Source organism: Phyllostomus hastatus, unplaced genomic scaffold (genome assembly GCF_019186645.2).
Source record: "Phyllostomus hastatus isolate PE091 unplaced genomic scaffold, TTU_PhHast_1.1 phas_contig_210, whole genome shotgun sequence".
In the NCBI taxonomy this organism is placed as follows: domain Eukaryota; kingdom Metazoa; phylum Chordata; class Mammalia; order Chiroptera; family Phyllostomidae; genus Phyllostomus; species Phyllostomus hastatus.
In genome coordinates this window covers 4,581,471-4,606,278 of record NW_025333737.1, presented here as the reverse complement: position 1 = coordinate 4,606,278, position 24,808 = coordinate 4,581,471, and the positions used below count along the sequence as shown (strand labels likewise).

General features: G+C 55.1%; 1 protein-coding gene and 1 pseudogene across 2 annotated transcripts; both read left to right on the top strand.

The window, feature by feature from the left end:
* The first annotated feature begins 2,607 nt into the window (after positions 1-2,607).
* On the top strand, positions 2,608-3,026 carry LOC123817312 (annotated as a pseudogene).
* Positions 3,027-3,897: 871 nt separating this feature from the next.
* Positions 3,898-17,740, top strand: LOC123817310 (galectin-9-like). 2 transcript variants are annotated; one of them, XM_045836943.1, is made up of 11 exons: positions 3,898-4,024; positions 7,110-7,204; positions 8,310-8,511; positions 9,309-9,419; positions 10,611-10,706; positions 12,304-12,339; positions 12,778-12,828; positions 13,428-13,469; positions 13,930-14,018; positions 14,154-14,316; positions 16,963-17,740. In XM_045836943.1, the coding sequence occupies exons 1-11, from the start codon at positions 3,986-3,988 to the stop codon at positions 17,107-17,109; spliced, it is 1,071 nt and encodes a 356-aa protein (XP_045692899.1). In that variant the 5' UTR covers positions 3,898-3,985; the 3' UTR covers positions 17,110-17,740. The 2 variants fall into 2 exon arrangements, with proteins under 2 accessions (XP_045692899.1, XP_045692900.1); XM_045836944.1 differs by lacking the exon at positions 10,611-10,706.
* The last annotated feature ends 7,068 nt before the right edge of the window (positions 17,741-24,808 follow it).

The window sequence follows — 24,808 nt, the reverse complement described above, 5'->3', positions numbered from 1 at the left end:
TTTTGCCATTTAAACATCGTCACACAATCCTATTGTGAAAGGCGAGTTCATTAAAAAGAAAGCAAAAACAAAAATTGACCAACTTTATTACCAGATTGTCGTGTAAAGGGGAAGAACAAGGTGGAGAAGGAAGGGGTTTGTTACAAGCTTTTATATAAGGGTCACATTTTCTCCTTAAAAGGGAGGGACTGTGAAGCACAGGTGAAATAACTGAAACAGAAACATTCACGAAACGGAACTGGACAGAACCGCCAACAACGTGGCCAACAGCGCTGAGACCACACTGGGGGGCCAGGCTCCCTAGATCAGCTCCCCACACCTGCTCCCAGGGTCCCACTGGGACTCCCACAGGCTCTGTGTTCAGATGGAATTCAAACTCCCACTGAACTCAACTGTGCCCCAAACCCACGGGCATCTCCCCTGTCCTCCCCCATGGCTCCTGAGCTCCCACAGCCAGGGATCTGACCTGGGGAAAAGGGCCAAGGCTGTGAGGGGTGGGACCCACACCAGCCTCACAACCTCCCCCTCACACACTACAGTGTATACAATGCATAATAATTACGTGTTGCACATGCACTGTGAGTGCTGACCTGCTGCAAAGTGTGACTTCGGAAAGAACAACGCACACAGTGGGAGACAACACTGACCTCCCCCAGGTGACTTCTCACAGTTCTTATGCCACATTCCAAGCCCCTCTAGTCCCCCCTCCAAGCAGAAATACTAGGTCCTCCAGGGGGTCTTGGACCTACCTCTGAGGGTCACTTAGTTCCGGCTCGGTCAGGTCCAGTTCTCCTTTTCCTCCCTGACAGCATCCAGGACCCTGCAAGCACTGAAGACCCAGCTGCTGGCTGAAGTGAAGATACTCATTCCATTTCAAGACCTGAGCCTAAGAGATGGTCATCAGTGGTCAGGCTGGGTCCCGACCAAAGGGATACACAGAGGGGAAGAAACAGTGGGCCCACGGGAGGAGAGGGGGAAAGGGAGGAGAACAGAGAGAGGTGGGCATGCAGAGGACCTGTGCACGGCAGGCTGGAGAAGGTGGGGCCATGTGAGGGGACCCGGGTCAGAGGGGCTCTTAGGACCAGGGGAGCAGTCTGTGGCACAATGGAGACAGGAAGGAGTCCATTCCCTTCCCCTTCCCTCCTCACTGGAGGCCCTCAGGACCCCTTCCCAAGGGCTGGATGCAAATCTCAACAGTACAACAGCCTCTTGAGGACTGAGCTCTCCCAAACCAAAGCAGGAAGTCTGATCCCAGCCATGGCACTACATTTTTCATAGCTGCCCCTGTATCCTGCCCCGCCCCCCGCCCCCATTTAAATGCCCACTAACAGTGCAAAGGGCTCTTCCTCCACGTCCTCCTAAACACTTGTCACTTTCTGGTTTTTGGGTAGTGACAATCCTCAAGGGTGAGGAGTGGCAGACAGTTTGAACAGCTCATTCGATGTACACTGCAGAGATCCGAGAACCTCGGGTCAGGGTCTGAGATTTTGAATAACAGAGTCTGAGAAGGAACTTTTCCTAGGGCTGCACCTTTCCTCCTTAAGATTGGAACTGTGTGCTAGTAATAAGTCACCGGGACTGCACGGTGATGTCACTGTGCTGAGGCTCACCATGCCCTGGCACTGCACCTGGAGGAAGCTGCCACCCAGTGTCTCAGTTAGGCTGAGAACGCCCCGCCCTGCAGATCTGGGGCCGGGGGGGCCCTGGGGCTCTCCTTGTCAGTTAGACTCCCTTTGAGTCACCTCCGAAGCAGCTGTGATGCCTCATGCTTGTCTGCTAGAACTCTAGCTGTCCCTGTTCTCCCCGGGACACCCGGGGCCCTGGGAGAATTGGAGTTTCTTCCAGAATACCTTATTAAGATAATGTTTACAGAGATAAAATGCCCAGATCCTAGTGTGCTGGATGAGGTGAAACAGCTGTGGGACCAGTATCCAGGTCAAGTTCCAGGGCTCAGAAGATGCCGTCGTGTCCTCCCAGGGTCCTTGTTCCACTCTGAGGTTCACTGATGCTTCCTGTGTCCCAGCTCCTTTCTATTGCTGGGGCCGCTGCATCATGTGGCACCAACATGTGTTCCTTCCTCCTCCATTCATGGGCATCTGTGTTCTTTCCACTTTGGGGTCATGGTGAGTAACGCTGCCATGGACATGGGGTATGTTCTCACCCCTCCAGAGTTGTTTTCCAAAGTTGTAATGTTTCACAGTCTGATCTGCACGGAATGAGAATTCCACTTGTTCCATATCCCACTAAACAATGATGTTGTCCCCAGAACCCCTGGTGCTGCAGAGGATTGCAAAAACTTTGTCTTCCTTTCCCTCCTTTCTGCTTCAGCAGTGCTGTCTGCCCCTCAAGTCGGTTCAATTCTAGTTGATCCAGGAATATAACAGGGGTGGAGGTTGGGCTGAGGGGATGCCGGAGCTTCTCCAAGAAGCCAGTCTTTGAAAACTCTGGTGCATCCAGACAAGGTTCAAGAAAGAAGAGAGGTGCAGACACATGCATGACCCTGGGGCACCTTCTACCCACCTGACGCCTAGGTGACCCTTATCTGCTCCTTCAGGCTTGAACGGTGGTAGCACACTGGTTTCCTGTCTAGCACGTTGCAGGGACCTGCCTGACTTCAGGTAAGTTTATTGTCACTGCTCCTCACCCCTCCTCCCCAATGCTGCTACTCTCTATTCAACCATTTTCTTTACCTTGATGCTGGAGTCATTTCAGGCGGTTTATTTAATGTGTCACCCTGACCTCCATGTCTCTTGGAATGTTCTGCTATGTCCAAGACTTCTCATCTCTCTATTCTAAAGCCCAGAAGGAGACGGGACACAAGAGTCTCTCTCTCTCCACCATCATGGTCCATGCCACTGATTCTTCTTCGCCATGTCTGCTCACGAGACTTTGAGGATCAAGAGGTTCCTGGTGAAGAAACAACAGCTGAACTGGCCCATTCCCCAGCGGGCTCGGATGAAAACTCGTATAAACCCAGGTACAGGTCCCAGAGGAGACACTGGGGAGGAACCAAACTGGGTGTGTGAGGACTGGCACATCAGACACGGCTCTGTATTTATGTTCCGTCCAGCTTGTCTGCCTCTCGAAATTGCTGACAGGTCACTACTATCCAGATAGCTGGGCTTTTTCATTGGGAAATTATTGAAAAAATGATTTTTCTCTGTGATTTTTTTGACAATAGTCGGTTGGTACAATAACATATGTGAGGCCATTTAAAACCAGGGAGAGAGGAGAGGAGAGGGAGGGGAGAAGGGAGGTGAGCTCCCCACGCAGGAACTAGGAGCCCCCAGGGCAGCACTACAGCCGGGGAAGTCATGGCCTCCATGTGAGGGTTTCTGTTTACAAGCAGAAACACTATCATGTACACGTCTTTGACATGATGATGCTTATATGAGGACTAGGATTTTAAAAGGAAGAAATACCCTTTGAGAACCTCAGCATCTTCATGGAGTGCAGGCTGCCACCATTGTGCTGTGTGACCTACGGCATGTGATCTCTGCGGCTCTCTGAGCCCCAGTTTCTCTGAGTGTAAAATGGGTATAACCAGGCCTTCCACCCCCACCCACCCGTCTACCAGGGAGACTCTGTCCAGCAGCACAGTTGTGTTCTGGACACTCTGACTGAGTGCTCAGGAGACACAGCCACTCACTCTTGGGCAGCAGCATCTGGAAACTCGCTGTCATTCAGGGCGACCAGGCCTCTGAATCAGTGAACCCCACCTGGCTCAGTCTCCAGGTGGAGCACAGGAGGAGAAGAAGGAAAGGGCACTAGGGCGAAAGCCTTTACCCTGAGCTCCAAGCTTGTCCCTCCTCCCCCAGGACCCTTCCTTCCTCTTTGTCTAGACCCATTTCCTCTGGCTCCTGGCTCCTCCCCACTGAGTTATTGGCAGATTGGTTTGGTTTCTATTTCTTTGTTGACTCCTCCCCAGTTCAGAGCACTGCCTGGCTGGTGTGAGGAGCAGCTGTGAACACAGAGGTGGTGGAAGATGAATGTCAGCAGCGTTCAGCCTCCCTTCATGAACCCAGTGAGTTTCTGTGCACCTGGGATGGGCGGTGCTGCCAGGCTGAGCTACTGCATCTCCAGGGTTGCCCCTCGTGGTTTCTGAGGACACTACTCTGGCGTGGCTGGGGGTGGAAGGGGCTTCCCAGGGAGAACACGGAAGGACAGAAGTGTGGGGTGGGTGGGTGATCCGGATCTGTGCATTGGACAAATGCTGACTGAGTTCCCAGTTGGTGCCTGTCCTCCTACTGAGGGGAAGGAGGGCAGAGGTCATCACTGGGAGACTGATGGTTTGTGGGAATGAAAGGGGAAGTACACAGGGAAGTACACATGAGAGCCCAGTATGGCCCCCTTCCTCTGGAGGTGGCCTCCCTGGGGTCAGCCATCTACTGGCTGGGAAATAGGTGACCACAGCCAGGCTACTTTTCCCTCTCTGGGCCTCAGTTTCCACATCTGTGAAATAGGGAGAATCCTTGAACCATGTCCAGAATCAGGCTGAGGGGTCAGTGAGGTGCACTCTAGGGTGCTAGAACAGAGCCCCTCACACTGTGGGTGATCTCACAGGTTTAGTCTGAGGAGGGGTGTGAGGGCAGCAGGGAAGACCCCTGAGGGGTCTGCTCCCTGCGGGGTGAGTGCACAAGCAGGGGCAGCTCAGAGGAGGCTGCAGGGGGCCCTCTGGGGAGGGAGGGAGGCATGGGGCCGTCCCTGCAGTGTGGGACACACAGGGCTGGTTTGCACCTTTGTGCCAGGTGTGTGGGCCCTGTGTGCAGGTGGCTTTGTTCAGACACTCTGAGCTTTATGACCCCCACGGCATTCATGGGAAAACTGAGGCTCAGGGACATTGAGGCCACTTGCCAACTGTGCCCGGATGGTAAGTGGCAGAGAAGGGAGGTGTCTGTATTTACCTCCAGAGAGGGAGGTGCCCACAGGGAGCGGCAGTAATGGGGGGAGGCAGGCAAGTGGCAGCCCCAGGCCCAGGAGGCCTGTGAGGTCACCCTGTGCTGGTCCCCACCCCATAGTGTCCATAGAAGCCTCTCCCAGACTTGGCCAACAGTTTCCTGAGGGTCAGGGGAGCTGGACTGACTGAGCCCTTGTGGGTGGGGTCAGGGGACAGGCGGGTGGGCAGCAGCACAGTGTTGGGGACAGAGGCTGGAGGAGGGGTTGCTGCCTGGGCTTCACACTGCAGCCACCTCAGCAGGGCCCCTGGCATGGCATGCTTCCCCCCGCAGTCACCGTCCCCTGGGCTCTCCTTGGTGGTGGAGCTGGAGAAAGCTGAGCCAGGCCTGCTTAGTGCTCCGGGGGGCTGCAGGGTCAGAATGTGTCACCTCAGGCTCCTCTCCTGTTTGATGGGGGATCCCAGGGCTCCCCCCAGGCCCTGAGGTATTCTTATCCTGGTGGCTGGTTTTTACTTTTTAATCCCTCAACTCACAGTTTTTCAAATCAGAAGGAAAACCCTCCTTGAGCAGTTAGAACAGGGCCTCCCAGTCCAGACAGAAATGAGGATGGGTGTCACCCCCACAGCCCCAGGAGCACCCATCCACCCCACATGGCTCTCCTTCTGGTGTCCCCCTCACTCCCAGCAGTCAGGACTGACCGTCCTCTTCCTCCAAAGTGTCCTGGGAGGTCAGGGGGCCTGGCTGTTCTGCTGAAGAGCTGACCACCACGAGGGCCTCTTTTGAGGGACTTGCCCCCCCATTCCTGCCCCCCATCAGCCCCATGTGGCCCAGCCTCCTCAGGGGCTAGGATGGAAGCTGGAAGCACAAGCAGCACAGGACTGCCCGTGGTCCATGGAAGCACCCAGCGAGCCTGGAGTGAGGGTGTTCTGTGCTTCCTTGTGAAGAAGCCGCCTGGTGGGGAAAAGCATGGGCCTTGGCAGGTGTGGCTCAGTTGGTGGGAGCATCTTCCTGTGAGGAAAGGATGCAAGTTCGATTCCCAGTCAGGACAAAAACGGGAGGCAAGGGACGATGCTTCTCTCTCCAGTTGATGTCTCTCTCCCTTCCTCTCTCTCTAAGCAGCAATGAAAAATTGTCCTTGGGTGAGGGAAAAACAAAACAAAGAAAAACATTAAACTGACAGGAGCTGGGAGCTCTCCCCTAGGGCAATGCAGATCACAGAGCACCTTGGATTTTAAAGGCACTCTGGAGGTCAGCGTTAGCAGTCTAGCAGCAAGCAGTGTGGGGATTTTGCCCAGGGAGACCAGGAGGGAGGGTGGGGGAGAGGGTGCTGGGATGTGCCCTTCTCCTCCCCAGACTTTTCTCACTGAGTCATCTGTCCGACACAGCAGGTAGGATGTGTCCCTATTTTACAGATGAGCACACTGAGGCAGAGAGGGTAAATAAGCTCCCCAAGGCCCCTGAGGTAACAAACAGCAGACAGAGGACCCAAGCCTGGACTATGTCTGGCTGTACAATGACGAGCGCCTCACCATAGCCTTTGCTGCTTCCCAGTGGCCTGGGAGAGGGAATGGGACAAAGTCTGTGCTGATGGGGCCTGGGAGGCCTGGAGACACCCCATCAGGGCTTCAGAGGGTGCTCAGGGCCTGGGGGAGGAATGGGGAGCCCAGGAACAGGAGAGAAGGAGGAGGCTGCCCCCTGGCTGCAGACAGCATCCACGCAGAGGTGCTACCCCATTTTGCTTGGAGGGCATGGGTCATGGCCCCCACTGCTGAATGGGGGGTGGGCAGGAGGTGAGAGGATGCCTACCTCTAGACCTTCTCATGTGAACCTGAGGGTTATGCTTTAGGATAGGCTGGCAGCCTCTTTGGTCCTTGGGTCTCTGAGTCTTCAACCAGAGCTTTGGGGCCTTTGCTGGGAGCTTGGTCTGGGGTCCAGCAGCAGCCCCTCCCTCTACCCTGATTCCTTCCCCTCTCAGGATCATGTACATATGCTTCCTCCTATGGGAGGTCAGCTCCCGGTCACTCGGACTCAGAGCCTGGAGGTCTCCTTATCAGTCTCAGAGTGTGTGTGCCACTACCTGATTGGGACCATTGCTTCAGTTCCCAGCTGTTCCCTGATCTCCAGGCCTGACACACCAGGCCGGCCACTAGCAAGTGCCAGGGGCGTGGCCAGAAGGAGGCCAGCCCACTGACACCCTGCCTCTTCTCCCTGCAGATTGTCCCCTTTCACTGGGTCCATCCATGGGGGGGCCTCCAGGAGGGACTTCAGATCACTGTCACCGGGACTGTGCACCAGTCCAGTGCAACCAGGTACCAGGAACTGCCTCGCTGTGGCCCTCAGCCAGCCATGCTGCCTGTCAGCTCTGGTCGGCTCCCCCCACACCCTCCAAGCTGCCTGTGCCTGGCTCAGGGGAGGCTGGGTGAGCAGGGCCCCGCCCAGGCCCACACTGGGTGGTACCCCTGCCATCTGCCAGTAGCATCTGGACACCCTTATCATAGACGCCCCGAAGACTCAGGGAAGCAGGAGCTCACGGTCCCAGGCAGCCCAGATACTGATGATTATGGTCTAGGGTTGAACTGTGCACACGAAGACCCAGAGGTGCAAAAGTAGCACTTCCTTCATTACCCACAACTGCCCTCATTTCCTCGAAGTCATTTGGCTTAAATGGAAATGTTTAAATCTGCTGTTAATTTTACTTAAGGCACTTTCTGTTTCAAGTTCTTTCCCGGATATTACTAAGTCCCCTCAAAATACAAACATCCTCTGGGCTCCAGTCCCCAGCCAAGAGGGCCCTCTGGGGAACAGGGCAGAGCCTGTGGCTGCCGGGCACTCCGACCTCCTACAGCCCGAGGGCCTCTCCTAAAGTCCAGGTGGGGGCAGGTGTGGGCTTTTCCTGATCTGGGTGGGGTCTGCGTACACTGCACACTGGGGCCCTTCTGGACACCTAACCCTGTCTGGGAAGCCCCTCTGCCTCAATCCCAGAGGGCTGTTCCGTCAACGTCACCAGTCCGTTTGTCCTCTTCCCTCCCGCACACACACAGCTGGGCTGCCCTCCACCAAGTGCCCACTTTCCACCCAGGCCTCCTGCTTCTAGGCACACTCCTAGTTGGCGCCTTCCATACAAATTTGTCATCAGTTTTATGCTTCCTCTCCCTAGTGTCAGCATTTTCCTTTCCCCATTTTCTACTTATTTCTAGAAAGTCACACTGGAAAGGACATAATGCAATAAGGACACAAAAGCACACTCAGTGCAAACCAGGTGAACAAACAGGAAGGCAACAGAGGCATCCTGGGAGCAAAGCTGCCACACGGGCTATACACAGGTCCCACATGCAGGCACGTCAGGGGCAAGAGGCCTTCCAGCTCCTTCCATGGGCAATAAACCAGAACACTCTCTCATGTCCCTGGGCCCAGGTTTGTCGTGAACTTTCAGACCGGCTTCAGTGACCAGGACATTGCCTTCCACTTCAACCCTCGCTTTGAAGAGGGCGGGTATGTGGTCTGCAACACAAAGCAGAAAGGAAGCTGGGGGACAGAAGAGAGGAAGATGCAAATGCCCTTCCAGAGGGGGAATCCCTTCCAGCTGTGCTTCCTGGTGCAGAGCAAGGAGTTCCAGGTGAGCAGGACTCTCCTCCCGCCCTCCCTCTGCCTGAGCCCCTGCCCTCTCAGGCCAGGTGGGCAGTCACCCATGCAGCACCTCCACCGACAACAGGACCCAGGACTGTACACATGCTCACCTGCACCTGCAGGGGCACCTGGCCTTGTATTACTGGGGGGTAGGGACTGGATGAGTCACCACCTGTTCTTTGGCCTCAGCTACCAAGTTAATTCCATTCCCTGGCAGTAGCCATGGTGCTCTCCAGGTGCTTGGCATAATCTTTATTTTTTGTGGGGTGACGTTGTTGCAGCCCTTACCCAGGACCTAGGGATGGCTTAGCCTGGCACAGGGCTGTAAGTGCTTTTGCAGGCAGAGCGGTGCTGCTGGGCAGGGAGACAGAGGCTGTGTCCCTGTTTTGCTGTGGGAATGTGGGTGTTCCCATACCCTCACTGTGCAACCTGGGTCCCCTCTCCTCTGCTCCCCAGGAGCATTTTATGCACGTTCAAATGTGCATATTTAAATCACACCTCAGTGAGCTAAGATGGGAAAGACAAAGCTACTTCAATAAACAAACAACAGGTAAGAGCAGTGCAGCCAGGAGCTGGAACCCAGGGGCTGACTGGGTGGGGATGTGCTTGGGGTCACAGGTGAGTTCCTGTAACTGGCGCAGCCCTGGAGGCTGGTGCTCTGACCCAAAGGGGAGGGAGGTGAAAACCTGAGAGGTCTTAGTTTCTAGAAGCAGGGGTCCTGGAGGCTCAGCTGTGCTCCCCACCCTGGTCTGGCCCCAATGCTGAAGTATGCACTCTTGTTGACAGGTGATGGTGAATGGAAACTTCTTCACGCAGTACTCACATCGAGTGCCGTTCCACAAGGTGGACGCCATCTCTGTCACTGGCGCTGTGAAACTGACCAACATCAGCTTCCAGGTCAGACTGTCCAAGCGGCACCTGTCCCAGGTCTGGGTGCAGACCCCAGTCTTGGGCCCTGTTGGGTGGCCCAAGGGTAGCTGGCGGGCAGTTCCCTACCCAGGTGACTCTGGGGTCATACCTCAGGCTCCCTGTCCTGTCCTTCTTGTGTCACCATCTCTGTCCACATGCCTGCTTCAGCCTCCCTCCTCTTATCACTCTGCTCTGTCACTCTCCATTGCACCCTGGTTAGGAGGCCACGTTGCTCCAGAAAGAAGCTGAGCTCAGGTGCCAGCTCTGCCAGTGTCAGCAGCTGTGGGGTCTCAGACAAGTGACTTTGCCTCTCCCACCCTCATCTGCTCAGTTGTGGAAGAGGCACGGTCTCAGCCACCCTGGTGTTACTGTGTGAGCTCAGTGAGGGGACACGTGTCAGATGCCACAAAACAGCTCACATGGGCCTGACCAGTGTAGTTCTGTGGGTGGGCATCGTCCCGAAAGGCAAGGTGTCGGGGGTTCGATTCCTGGTCAGGCCACATGCCTGGGTTGTGAGTTGTATACCTGGCGAGGGCACGTGTGACAGGTGGCTGATGGATGTTTCTCTCTCTCTACACATGAATAAATAAAATCTTAAACAAGCAATGGCCCACAGGGGCCCACACCAGGGACTCTTTGATGCTCTCTCTGTGGTTGGCAATTCTGCCTGTGCTGCCAACCTCTGAAAGTTCAGGAGGAGCTTTGTGCTTGGGAGCTGAGCGGGCTGACTGCTGCTCACCGACGGGAATGCACTTGGTGCCGCTCCACTTGCACTGAACAGCGGTTGGGGTGGCGCTTCTATGTGCCTTTTACCAAAGATGTTGGTGGCCTGAAGGAGAGCCCATGGAAATCTGACCTTCAGGTGTGGTGTAAGGACTAGGAGGAAGGGGGCTTCATGGTCCCGTTCCTGCAGGGCCCCCAAGGCTGCATGGGGGCAGTTGGCACTCTTTCTGGCATTTGGGTGCACTGCTGAGATGAGAAAAGGTCCCATTAGGCCCTCACCAATATGAGCTCCTCTCTCTTTGGTCCTGACCCCTCCCATCCCCTCCCTACCCCCTGCTGGCCCCTCCTGCCTCCCTGCCTGCCTTGCTCTCTCCTCTTGCCCTGGAGCCTGCCTTTCGCCCTTCCTTGGCTCCATTAGCGCTTCTCTTCACCCCGAGGCTCTTTTTGTTTTAACAGAACACCCGCATCATCCTTGTCCAGCCTGCCTTCTCCGGGATGCAATTTTCCCAGACAGCCTGTTTCCCACCCAAGCCCAAGGGGCGCAAACCGAAAGTGAGTCTCATATGAGAACCGGGCCGGCAGGGAGCCAGCTGGAAGGACAGCAGGTCTGAGACAGAGGCTGGTTCCAGGCAGCAGGCCGGCCAGGGCCACAGGCTCCTTCCTGCCCACCCCAGCCCCCCTGTCTCCATCCACCTGGCACTCAGAGCTGGGACCTGGGAGTCGTCCTTGGTTCTTCCCTCCCTTCCTTCATATCTCTCCAGCACGTCAACGCCTCTCCTTCCTGAAGCTGGTGCCTTGGTCCAGACCACTGGTCCCTCGCCCCCTCACACTCACCCACTGCCACAGTGACCTTCTCACAAGCAAATCCGATCACATCCTCTCCCTGCTTAAAACTCCCAAAGGCCCCAAGCCCTTCTCGGCAGTGCCCACACTCCCCAGTGGGATGGGGAGGACCCTCACCCCAGGAGCCCAGCCCACCTCCGGGCCTCCCATCCCACCCACTAAACTAAACTCACTCAGCCCCCACTGCTCCCTCCAGGCTGTCTGCGGCCACCTTGGCTTTGCATCTGCTGTCCTGGTGCCAAAAGTCCCCATGGCCACTTCACCCCCAGCTGTCACTAACTCCCCTTTAATGCTGTGCTTAAATGTTGCCTCAGGCCACCTTCCCTGTGGGGCAGAATGCAGGATGCCCCACCACATCCAGTCCTCTCGGACTTTTTACAACTCTGTGCTATGCCAGTCACCATGTCCTGTTGTAACTGTATTTACATGTCTGTCCCTGTCACTCCACACACCCCCTCCCCACACCCAGGAGCTAGGAACTGTGACTTGGCAGTTTGTGTGTCCCCTGCCCTGTGCACAGGGCGTGGAATGCAGGAGGGACTGGAGAAATGAATGAGGAATGTGGTTTGCATAGCCAGCAGAAGTGGACCCCAGCCAGAGCAGGAAGGACAAGTTTGCTGGTTGGGAACAGGGTCCAGGACAGGAAAAGGGCGGGGCCAGGCCCTTCCTTTGGTCACTTGAGTAGTGGAGAAAAAGGGCAAGGCCTCTACCCAGCCTTCCTGTGGCCCAGCAAGGTGCAGGTGGAGCACCGTGCAGGTAGGAGCTCCAGGAAGCCTTGCTGGGCAGCCGGACTTTGGCCCTGGCCTGGGGAGGACCAGGGATGCTGGATACAGTCAGGCACTGCTGGGTGCCCATTTGCATTTTATCACTGGCCACCTGGACAGGCTTGGGCAACTGCTGAACCTTTCTGAGCCTGGTTGTGTCACCAAGCGGAGCAGAAGCTAAGGATGCCTCCCTCATAAACCCTGGGCAGGAGCTTGGCACACAGTAGCCCTCGGTAAATGCTAGTTTGCACCTTCTGGGTGGAACGTGATGCTGGAAGGCATCGGTGGCTGAGCCTCTCTGGGAGCGCAGGCCAGCCCTGTGTTCTGCATGTGTATCCGACACCTGTGCTGTCTCTGGGGGAGCCAGTGGGGATGCTCCCTCCCTGCAGCCCTGCCCTGACCTCAGGCTCAGGACGGCTTGCTCGGGAGCAGGAGGGAAGTGAGGGTAAGTGTGGGGAAGTGTTCTTACCAGTTTCTGCTGTCGTCTCTGCCTCGTGTGGCACCGAAGTTAACTCTCATCTCGATGATCTCGTCCCCGTCAGCCCTCAGGGTTCTGGCAGGCCAGCGCAGCTCCCATGGTGAGTGTCTCACTGTCCCTTTGGAACCTCCTGTGGGTTAGAAGGCGGAGGCAGGGCCAGGCATTAGGCCTCCACCACAGGTCAGGGGCAGCTGGGGCCATTCCCCTTGACCATGGGCCCTACTGTGGTGGTGGCAGTGGGCAGGTCTGGGTGGCAGGGGTAGTTGGCTCACCCGATGAACCCAGAGACGAGCTGAATCGCCTAGCGGCCACAAATGAATCCATATTTCTTCTCCAGAAGAATCTTTTGCCCCTACCTCATCCCCTTGAGAAGAGAAAGACCTCTGTGCTCCAGTTCTGAGGGTCTTGTCAGGGCCATTGAGCTGGTTACTGGCTCTGAGCCCACTCCCAGGGTGTGTGTGAAATGGTGCCCTCTGGTGGCAGGTGGTGGTCTTCACACCAGTGAGAGCTAGTTAAAGCCCTCTTTTCTTTCCTCTAGACTCAAACAGTCATCCATACCATGCAGAGTGCGCCTGGACAAATGCTCTCTGTAAGTTGAAAACTCTGGTCAGCTCACAGCCCCTATCATGTCCCCCTTCACCAAGGACTGAATTCTCTAGTCTCAGGGAAGGGGCGGGGTAGTTTAGCAAGGAAGGTGGGAACATTTGGGGCTGGGTTGTCTGCTCAGGAGACTTGCAACTCAGACTCCCCTTGGGCTGGCAGAAACTCTGGATCAGGCTGCCTTTGCCCAGAAGCCCAATGGGCAGGACCCTCGGACCAGCAGGAAAACTGGTCTTTCTGTGACTGAGAGGGGGGTGCAGTGTCCCCCCCATGTGGGTCTGAGGTCTGCATGCTCACATTTCCCAGATGTGACTGCTGGTCCCAGACTAACGTCACTGCTTCTCTTCCTCCCACTGCTCCAAGTCAGACGGGTGCTCTGGAGGTAGTAGAGCTACCTGTGGAGGGCCCAGGCCAGGTGGCCATGGTGGGGTCTGGGACTATAGCAGGAAGTTCCACCCAGGCCGCCATGAGAGGGGGTGAAGGGAGGGCCCAGGGGCTGATGCTTCATGTCGGAGCACCCCCTCAGAGTGTGTGGGGCCTGGGCGTGGGCGCACCCCCACACCAAGTGTCCTGGGCTCTTTTCAACAGAACCCTGTGATCCCCCCTGTGATGTACCCCAGCCCCACTTACGTGAGTGATTTCTCAGGGAGGGTGGAGGGTTGGTGTGTGCTGGGCAGCGGGGGAGGGGAAGGGCGGCTCCCAGAATGAGGAGCAGTCCTTGGGGAAGCTGGAGTCCAGCACCCAAGTGAATGAGAAGCCGCTGAAAGGAGGTTTCACCTTCAACAGTGTCCCTTCATCAGGAGCACATTACGTGACTGTCCCTCCTCAGCCCCAGTGTCCCCTGTGTCTGGCCAAAGTCCTTCTCATGACAGTTCAGCCCATGAATTAATTTGAGGCACCCTGGAAAGTTTCCCTTTGGCATTTACAACCAAGGAAAGGCATCACGATTCTTTCTTGAAAAGAAATGACTCTCAGATAGAGTTGTGAAACTCAGTGGACAGTCCGAACTCATGGAAACTGGCAGGAGGTTCCCCCTACAGCAGTCACTGCTCTGGCTGCTGCTGGCTGACCTGCCCCTCTCCCCCGACAGCCGATACCTTACTTCACTGCCATCCCCGGTGGGATGTACCCCTCCAAGAGCATCACCGTGTCAGGCACCGTCCTGCCCAGCGCTGAGAGGTAAGCCTGGTCTCCTGGGGAAGAGAGCTACCCCGAGCTCATTCTTGCCTTCCCCCTGGCTCTGGGCAGGCTGGGGAGGGGCAGGGCTGGGAGCTCGGTGGGCAGAGGAGACTCATGTGAGCTGCCGGCCCCCAGGTTCCACATTAACCTGCGCTCCGGGAGTGACATCGCCTTCCACCTGAACCCCCGTTTCAATGAGAACGCTGTGGTCCGAAACACGCAGATCAACGGCTCTTGGGGGCCTGAGGAGCGTGGCCTCCCCCAAGCAATGCCCTTCTCCAGAGGCCAGGGCTTCTTGGTAGGTGCCACAGCCTGGAGCTCTGAGGTGCTCCGTAGGGCACGTGAGGCGGGGGGTGGGGGGTGTCTGTGGGCCCCAGTAACTGGATGGTAGCTGAGGCCTCTGGGCTTGAGGGCTGGGCCCAGAAGAGAATGTGGTCACCAGATCTTTGTTGTTGTGGTCCTAGAATTACTGTCCCCCATAAAGAGGTGGTGTTATCCACTGTTTACAGGTAGGAAACAACTCAAGTGCAAGGTCCTCGCCTGAGGTCACACAGTCAGTAAGTGCAGGATCGAGCCCAAGCATGCGGTGTCATTCATTCACTCACTCACTCACTCACTCACTCACTCATTCGTTCATGACTCATGAGCTCTGTTATCCAGGCCCCTTAGTGCAGGAAGTAGTCTTGGTGTTGGGGGAGGGGGAGACAGCCATGAAGCCTGCAGGTGAGGTCCTGCCCCCGAACTTCCCAGTGGAGGTCGGGGAGAATCACGGCAGGTCAGCACAGGTGCTTCACTGAGAGCAAAAGAGCCTGATGTGCAGCAGGTGGGTGTGTCCAACCCGAGGGCGATGCAGCCAGGACGGCTGTGAATCGGCTCCACACAAAATCGAAACTTCACTTAAAACATTATCAGATATTTTGTGATTATGATTGCAATGTATTTATTTTAAAGTATATTCTACGGATTATGCTAGTACCGTTGTCCCATGTTTTCTCCCCTTTACCCCCCTCTTCCCTCACCCCCTCCCTCCAGCAATCACTCTTCAGTTCCTGTGCCTGGTTTGTACATTTAGGTTCTTTGGCTTCTCCATTTCCCATACCATTCTTAACCTCCCCCTGTCTATTTTGTACCTGCCATTTATGCTTCTTACTCCCTGTACCTTTCCCCCCTTTCTCCCCGAAACCCCTTCCCTGCTGCTAACCCTCCATGTGATCTCCCTTTCTGTGATTCTGTTCCTGTTCTAGTTGTTTGCTTAGTTCATCTTTGTTTTTGTTTTTAGCTTCAGTTGTTGATAGTTGTGACTGTTGTCATTTTACTATTCATATTTTTCATCTTCTTTTTCTTAGATAAGTCGCTTTAACATTTCATATAATAAGGCCTTGGTGATGTGAACTCCTTTAACTTGACCTTATCTGGGAAGCACTTAATCTGCCTTCCATTCTAAATGATAGCCTTGCGGGATGTAGGTCCTTGCCCTTCATGACTTTGGATACTTCTTTCCAATCCCTTACGACCTCCTAGTTTTCCTTTGAGAAATGAGCTGATAGCCTTGTGGGAACACCTTTGCAGGTAACTGTCTCCTTTTCTCTCGATGCTTTTAAGATTCTCTCCTTATCTTTAATCTTGGGTAACTACATTATGATGTGCCTTGGTGTGTACTTCTTGGGTCCAAATGTGTGGCCCAAGACAACTCTTCTTCCAGCATGACCCAGAGACAACAAAGGCTGGGACACACCTGGTAGAGTGAGGCCCGGGCAGGGCCACGCTGCCTGACATGGGGACAGATCTCGGAGGCCTCAGTGCAGGGGAGACCTTGGGGTTTCAAGGAGCCACCCACAAAGACCTGAGGGGTGCCTTCTCAGACAGGTTGGAGGAAGAAGCTGTTGCTGCAAAAGTGAGGTCACAGGCGTGGACTGTGCAGGAATGGGGAGTCGGGGAGGCTGGAGGCTGGGATCGCACAGCAGGGGTTCCCAACCCCAAGGACAGAATCAAACCACCCAGAGAGCCTGACAAGGAAAAACCCAGGCCTGGCCCAGCCTGGGGCCAAGCAGGGAGGAGCCTGGGCATCTGTGTTTTAAACAGGCCCTGACACTCCTCCCCTGGGTGGAACACGACCCATGTGGGGCCTTGAGGGCATGGAAAGGAGTCCGGACTGTAACAGAGTGAGTTGGTATGTTTGGACCTGAGAGCAATCTACTTGGACTCAGAGACACTGTGTGACTGTGAGCAAGTGACTTGGCTGCTCTGAGCCTCCGTTTTCCATCGGAAAAATGGGGCTAATAGCAACACTGACCTCAGAGACGTGAGAATGCACTGACCCCAGGTTGTGACAAGCTCAGCACAGAGCCCGGCCCACAGGAAGTGTGCTGCACGCGCTGGGTGTTGTGGGGGGATGATGGGGTTTACCGAGATGTGCTCTGACTGCCTTGTGGAGACTATTTGGGGTGAAAAGACAAGTTAGGAGGGGCCTCTGCAGGGGTGCCAGCCTGGAGCACTCCTGGGTGCAGGTACCAGAAATTTGGGGGGTACAAGGCAGAGCTCCTGCCCCTGGAGGCTCAGGGTGCAGTGGGAGAGTGAGGATGGGGGCGGGCACAGGACCTGAAGGGGTTCCTGACTTGAGTAGGAGGGGTGAGGTGGGGGCAGAAGGCAGGGAAGCCCAGCTGGAGAGGGGTGAACCCTGAAGGGGCATCAGCAGGTCCCCATGTGGGTGAGGTGTGAGGTGGGGGTGTGGGAGAAGGGCATTCTATGCCCAGGGAACAGAATATGTAAAAGGTCAGGAAGGAGAGCATGTTTGTGAAGAGTAAATCCGTGTGATGGATGTGGGTGTGGGGTGTGCTCAATGCATGTTAGAGGAAGGCAGGAAGGGTGGAAGAGACCCAGCCTGCATTTAGGTTTCCCAGCTTTCCAAGTGCACCACAAATGACAGGGTCGTCTGTCTGTCCAGGTGTGGATCATGTGTGAAAGTCATTGCTTCAAGGTGGCCGTGAACGGTCAGCACCTGTTTGACTACTACCACCGCCTGAAGAACCTGCCCTTCATCAACAACCTAGAAGTGGGAGGCGACCTCCAGCTGACACATGTGCAAACATAGGTGGGATTCCTGGCCCTGGGGAGTCAGCTGGAGCACGCCGCTGTCTGGATCTGCTCATCACCTCCACCTTCCTTTCCCTGTGCCAGACCATCCCCTCCCTGCCCTTCCCAGCCTGCCCAGGATCTGGTGTGACCGGGTCCCTGTATGGCCCTGCTTCTGGCTGCAGCCCGCCTGGGGGAGGGCTGCCTTCTCCCCCGGAAGGCAGCTGGCTGGGACTGCCTTCCTCAGCCTGGGCACCACCTGTGACTCCTGCTGCCCAATCCTAACACCCAAGGAAGGGGGTGGCGTGTGCAGGATGAAGACCCATGTTCTGTCCCTTGGGCACAAAGGGAGGGTCGTGGGCCTTCTCACACTCCCAGGCTACCCCTTGTCTATCTTGGATCCCATTTCCCAGCCTCCATTCAAGTTCTCCTGAGGCTCAAGCCACCAGCTGGTCACTCACAAGGGAGGTGGTCTCTTCAGATTTCCTCTTCCTCTAACCTTTACCCTTTCTTGTACCATCACCAACCCTTGCCCCTGTCCAAAAAAGTGACCCTGATTGACACCTGCTGGTCTCCACCAACAAACATGACCTTCTTCAGCTGGAGGTCCCCCTTTCCCATTGTCCTTCAAATAAAGTGAGAAAGAAATATCCCTGGTGGCCCACGTGCACGGGATGACTGTGGTTCATCAATTGTGTTGGAGACACTTGGGTTTCTGGAATTGGGGATGTCCTGGCCAAGGAGGGAGCGCAGGCACACTTGGATGGGGCACCATTTCTGCTCTCAGTGGGTCCCCACAAACCCCACAAGGGTGTGGGAGAAAGCAGCCAGACTCAGGCTCTTTGGGAGGAACGTCTCACAGGAAGCTTGGTAACAGGCTTGCAGCCAGGAAGCAGCCCCGTGCTTCTGAGAGGGGCCAAGGGCTGGGCCAGAGCCTGTGAGGGCCAGGAGGCCAGAGGGCAAGGCAGGTCATCAGTGGGAGGAGGTGGAAGGTGGGGTGAGGAGGAGCTGACCCAGAGGAGGGCTTGTTGGTGGCTCCACTTGGGAAAGTGTCTCAGTGTGTAGGGTCTGCCAGCCGCTGGGCCAGTGCAGGGACCCAGGTCTTGTCCACACGATGCCACCCACCCTGCTACTCCATCAAGAACCCAGGGCCTCAGGAACCAGGGCAGAGGCTCAAAGAATAGTCTCAGAGCCAGGAGTACCTACCACACCTGGGACCTGGTTTAAAATGAGGAACCCCACCACACACACACACCTGAATCAGAGTCTGCATTGGAGAGACATCCCAGGCAGTTACTGTGTCAGGGGCAATAGTTTAGGTCACCATGTCCTTGGCCACCATTGTGCCAAGCACCACCAGGACACTGCAGTTTGATGTATCCCCTCTTCCCCCACCACCCCATCTGAGTGGGGGGCCAGGAAGCCAAGGAAACACAGGCCAAACCCCAGCTGGGAGCCAGACGTCACCGGACCCTCACTCACCCCTGGCTGAGTGCCTTCCTCGTTCTCACTGGGACAAGGACACATGGCTCAGTCCCTTGAAAAGCCTTCCCCATGGAGGACGTGTGTCCTTCACGCACTGCCAAGGCCTTAACCTTAGCCTGACCTCACCTGCTTTGTCATCCAAGGGCCCAGTCATATTGACCAAAGTCTCATGAAGCAGCAGGTCCCGAAGCAAAATGCAGCGGCTTTGTCAGAAGGCGGATGTCGGGGTCTCCGCCAAAGACCTGGCATCCTGTGCAGCATGGCCCCCATGCCGCCCCCCCCCCGGGGAGGTGCCTCCTGCGTGAGGCTGGGCTGAGGCCGGTGCTCCCTCGCCCATCACGGGTTCCCAGACATGCACCCCGTGTGCAGCCCTCGTACCCATTTAAAGAAGCCACAGAGCCAAGCTGGGCCACCACCAGTGCCCAGCTCTACATAACTCAGGGCTGTTTCCTTGTGATACACACATGCGCACACACACGTGGTTAAAATAAAATGCATTTCATATAAATATCTCCATCACGGAGTCTTACAGGGAGGGCTTAAATGGCCCTCAGGGGCTGACTAGGGTTTTGTTGTTATTGTTGTTGTTGTTGTTTTAATATGAAAGCCTAAACAACCCTGCCCTGAAAAGGGCGGGGATACAGACAGAGTGGTGCTATAGCTCCTCCTGGTGGTCTCTCACAGTGGTGCAGTCAGGGGAAAAATCCATCCTTCTCACTCACTGGCCAGGCCTAGCATTGCTGCTTTACTCTACAGGTATGAGGACGTGTACTTGTACAAGGACAAGAGTGTCAAGGATGTCCGAATATTCCATTATCTGGAAGGGGCAGACTCAAGGAGACAAGCGGTTGCACTCAGTCCAGGCTGCTACTTGGTAGCCAGTCAAACGAAGGGGGAAGGAGATGGAGAAATAAGATGTGAGGCTGGGAATATAATTTCCCACCATCTCCCTGTGGCCTCAGAGAATGGAGAATTGGGACCATCCTGGAATTTTGTGGCAACTGCTTTAACTTCCCCGGGCTGTTGGAGCTCTGGGATCACTGGGCTTCCCTGCTGCCCCATCCTCTTTCACCTTGGAGGGAAATACAGCCCCGAAGATATCTTCATGGTAGCGCTTCTGGGTCTTCAGGGGAAAACAGAAAGCAGGTGTCAGCTCTGCTGGTGCAGCCACCTCTCACTCATCGGGTCCAGCCTGGACCCAGCGCCCTGCGTTCTCCCGGCTTCCCCACCACACCTACACTGCTGAGCCATCTGCCTTCCCCACGGCCATGCTTAGACTGCACTTGACTCTGACTGAGACTCTGTAACCACCACCGCCACCTGCTTTGCCATGAACCACCTAAACGTCTCTCCAGGCTATAGGATGCACAGAATAGCCTGCCTAGTGCTTATGCCACAAGATGCTCCTTGTTGGTGTCATTCAGCTGTGTGTCCTCCTGTGTTAGGGGTTAGGGTGTGGTGGGGGAAGTGGCTTTCCCATGCCCTGGACCTGCATCCCTAGCCCACACACCAGGTGTCATACCTTAAGCTGGAAGAAATGATCCTCCATGTTCTCCTCACTCAGGCTCACTTGGCAGCCACCAGGGGCTTCAGTGTGTCATACCCAATCCGGCCCCTGTGCATGTCCCCAGGACACAGAGGTGGCCATGTACCTGACTCCCAGCTGCTGCTGAAGGATGTCTTGATCGTAACATGAAACCAGAGGGGATGGTGAATCCTGGCCCCTGCTGACATGGAAAAAGGGGCCGGGATGGTCAGCAGAGTTTGTAGTGAGGCCTGCTGGCCATGGGGAGGCGGTGAGGGGGCGCCATGGGCTGCAGAGTGAGCACCCTCCCCGCCAAGACTCTGCACAGGGACCAGGCTGAGCATGAAGACCTGTCCTGGCTCCTTGCCCAGCCCAGGCCTAGGCTGGAGATTGAATGCCAGTCACAGGCCTGCCCTCGAGGAGCTGACAGTCCAGTGGTGCTCCTTGAGGTATTCTGGATTCACATGCTTCAAAAAGGCATGCTTAAAGCCACTTGCCCTGACCAGAGACCTGAGGCCCCCCAGCCTACCCCCCAGAAAAGGGATTCTCTCAGTGTGTATGGTCTGTGGGACCTCCATGGGTAATGCAGAGCAGGGCACAGAGCCCTGGGCACCCCAGTGATATGGACGTCCAGGAGTCCACTGGCCCTGCCAGTGGCCACAGCACTGGGCATGGAGCACTGGCTCTGGGAGGAGCCCTGATAGAACCCGTTCATAAGGGAGGGGTCAGAACCCAGGGTCCTATGAAAAGAGCTCTGGGGCAGCAGAGCCCAGCAGTCAGCTGGTGGCGGGAGCGGCAGGTGCCCTCCAGCCTTGCTGTGGTGGAGCACAAAGCCAACCTGGACAGCCTCTCCTGGGACAGCTCTCAAGGGCCTTTAGTTCTTCAGCAAGGTGGGCCGTGGGGGGTGCTATTATGAACATTTTTCTGCATCTGTCCACTCCAATCATCACCTGAAATGGCACCTGTACACAATTTCCTAAGGACTGAATTGAATTCCACCTCAGGGAACCACAGTTATCCTGAGCAGGGCAATAGGCAAGGATTCATCCTGGTGGACATGAGTTTCTTGGCTCAGCTCGGCTGTGTTTGTCTTCAGGGGTGTTTCCTCTCCTGCACCTTTCAGAAGCCCGAGGTCTCCATGCTGTCTGGAGTTGCCAGTGGGTTCCTAGAAATTTACCAACCTTCTGTGTAATTTCTGACATGAAAAGAGGTTCCTTATCGCTCTGGATGCTGCTGGGTAGGCCAAAGTGTGGAATTATTTCCAGCATTAAGCCTTTCACTAGCTTGAGGATTTCCCCATTCTAGTAGGATGGGCTTCTACCCACCCTGAACATGTGGCACAAACACTAGCAAATAAATCCCCCCTTGGACCCTTGGCCTGTGAGTCAAGTGTATCTGCCAGTCCTCCAGGGGGCGCTGTCCTGGGTGCTGTTTCCCTGTTTCTTCTGATGGGGATGTGTCTTGGGGGTTTCTTTTGCCACACAACACATCTAGCGATTACTGTTTGTATGGCTTCAGAATTCCAGGACCTGGGAGCCACTGCTTGATATACCCAGTTGATGAGTCCATTCCACTGTGAGTGGCCTCAGGTGACTTCATGACAGGCTCTACTAAATGTTCAGGACGTGGTATAACTCCTTCCTCATTCTTTCTCCAACCACTGTCAGCTTCTTCTTCATCAAACCCCACCTCTCAGCTCTCTCTACATCTGCAGGTGAATATTCAGGGTCAGGTTGTGACAAGTCCAGGACAGCTACCACAGCCACTGTCCAGGTCCCTTTGGCAGTGTCTTTCTCTGCTGTGCCCCCAGATTGCCTCCTCCAGGCGCCTCAGGGTCCTCTTCCTGATGCCCCAGGCGGAGCGTCACTGCCACCTCCAAAGGCACCTGAGCAGCCTCTAATAATTTTAAAATTTCTGCTGAATGCTTCCCCCCCCTTTGTTTGGAAGTTAACAGTTCTTCTTCCTTCCAGAGGGAACCATGTGATTGCAACATCAGGAAAGCTTACATTGAGTCCATACACCTGTTCACTCTCCTTTCACACAACACTCCCAGTGTCCCCGTCAGTGTAATCAGTTCAGTTTTTCTGAGCAGAGGCTCCCGGCGGCAAGGCCTTGACCTCCACTGCTCCCTGAAGAGTCACAACTGGGTACCCACACTCCCTGTTTCCTTTGTCCTTAGACCTGCTTCCATCTGCACTGAGAGGCCAGTCTGCTTCTCCTGAGGGATGGCCCTGTCAACCAGTTCTGCTGGAATTCACTTCATCAGTTATCTCAGCACAGTCATGAGTCAGCGCAGCCGAGCCAGGCTCCGGGAGCAGAGAGGCAGGGTTTGCCTGACTGTTTTGAGGGAGACGTTGGGGTGTCGAGTAGAAATGCGGGGTCCTGCCCAGTCTCCCAGCAGTGAGGCACCATTCCCTTTCACTCCAGCAGGCTCAGCACTGAGTGGGGGTGTGGACAAGGTGACAGGCTGTCCCAAGGGAAACGTTCAGCTTCCTGGAAGAGCTCTCAGGTGGCTGTCACAGGTCCCAAGCAGGCTGTTCTCCCCTAGACACTGTGATCTAGTTTCCCTGACAAGTAAGTGATGATCTGAGAAATGTCACTAAGCACTTGGGTGAGGACACCTGGGGCCACTGCCGGCCTGTCCTGAATGCACACCTGAGAGGCTTCAGTAGGTTTGGAAGCCCCCAGGCAGGTGCAGGGGCCAGGTGCCCTTCAGGGACTCAGGAAGCCTGAGATCCCTCCTTTGTCCACTCCAAAGGGATCTACTCTGGTCCTTTCACCATTTTCGTTTAAAAACTCTGATGTAGAAATCAGAGCACATGCTCTGATTTCATGAAAGATTTTATGAATTTATTTTTTAGAGAGTGGGAAATGAAAGGAGAAAGATAGGGCGAGAACAATGTTTTTGTGTTTGCCTCAGAGCTCCCCCAACTGGGGTCCTCACCTGGAACCTGGGAATGTGGCCTGACTGGGAATTGATCTGGTAGTCCCTTGGTTTGCAGGCTGGTGCTAAACCCATGGACCTACACCAGCCAGGGTCATATGTTCATGCATTTTGCTCATCTAATCGTCCATGAATGGACACTTGTGGTATTGCAGTCTCTCAGCTGTACAGAACAATGCTACTGCAAACATGGTGGACGAATATACCCTCAAATCCCTGCTTTCAGTGACGAAGGGTTTATATCCAAGAACAGAATTGCTGGATCATGTGGTGGTAATTCTGTGCTTACCTTTTTAAAGAACTCCCATGCTGTTTGGTTGCACAGGCCTCAGCCTACTGGTACCCACTGGACATGACCTGGGGCATCACTTGGCCCATCCTACCTGTGGTGAGCCCCAACACATGTCCCCAACTGCAGCCAATGTGGTGACTGACCCAGTCCTTGTGGTTCTTCCCAGGACAGCAAGATGCAGCTCTGCAGCAGTCATCAGGGAGCTTGGGAAACACAGGGTTTATTACTGACAGGTCCTGGTGGTTACACAGGAAAATTACAGGAAGAGGGAGAGTAACTTCAGTGTCCTGGAGTTCTGACTTCACTGGGGTAAAGGGAGTGGTGCCCAGGTGAGATTAGGGTGCAGGAAGAAAAAGTGGGGTCACTCCTGTGGTCAGTTATCTAGGTTACCCAAGGTTTTCAAAGGGGAACTTATGGGTTGGGGACCCCTGGATGCTTATCTAACTGCTTAGCTAGAAGCTGTTACATGGCTGGCAACCTAGTCTTTGAGATGCATATCTTTGAAATGGGTGCCTTAATGTCAGGCACGTACACTATATTAAAAAACTAGCAGCAGACACTTACACTACTGCCTTCTTTGTTCTGTGTGAGTGTGTGAGTGTGTGTGTGTGACCTGGAATTGTTGCATCCTGCTTACAGTAGCCTTCTCTCAATTGCTCGAAATCGTCTTTGTTTCTTTGTTTCTGCCATTTAAACATAGGATTCACACAATCCTACTCTCAAAGGCATGTTCATGAAAAAGAATGCAAAAATGAAAATTGACCACCTTAATTACCAGATTTCTTGTGTAAAGGGTAAGAACAGGGTGGTGAAGGAAGGGGTTTCCTACGAGCTTTTACACCAGGGTCACATTTTCTCCTTAAAAAGGAAAGACTGCAAAGCACAGGTGAAATAACTCGAATGGAAATATTCGCGATACTGAACTGGACAGAACCACCAACAATGAGGCCAACAGCGCTGAGACCACGCTGAGGGGCCAGGCTCCCTAGAGCAGCTCCCCACACCTGCTCCCAGGGTCCCACTGGGACTCCCACAGGCTCTGTGTTCAGACAGAATTCAAACTCCCCCTGGACTCCACTGTGCCCCAAACCCACAGGCATCTCCCCTGTCCTCCCCCATGGCTCCTGAGCTCCCACAGCCAGGGATCTGACCTGTGGAAAAGGCCCAAGGCTGTGAGGGGTGGGACCCACACCAGCCTCACAACCTCCCCCTCACACACTACAGTGTATACAATGCATAATAATTACGTGTTGCACATGCACTGTGAGTGCTGACCTGCTGCAAAGTGTGACTTTGGAAAGAACAACGCACGCAGTGAGAGACAACACTGACCTCCCACAGGTGACTTCTCACGGTTCTTGTGCCACATTTCAAGCCCCTCTAGTCCCCCCTCCAAGGGGAAATACTAGGTCCTCCGGGGGGTTTCAGACTGACCTCTGAGGGTCACTTAGTTCTGGCTCAGTCAGGCACAG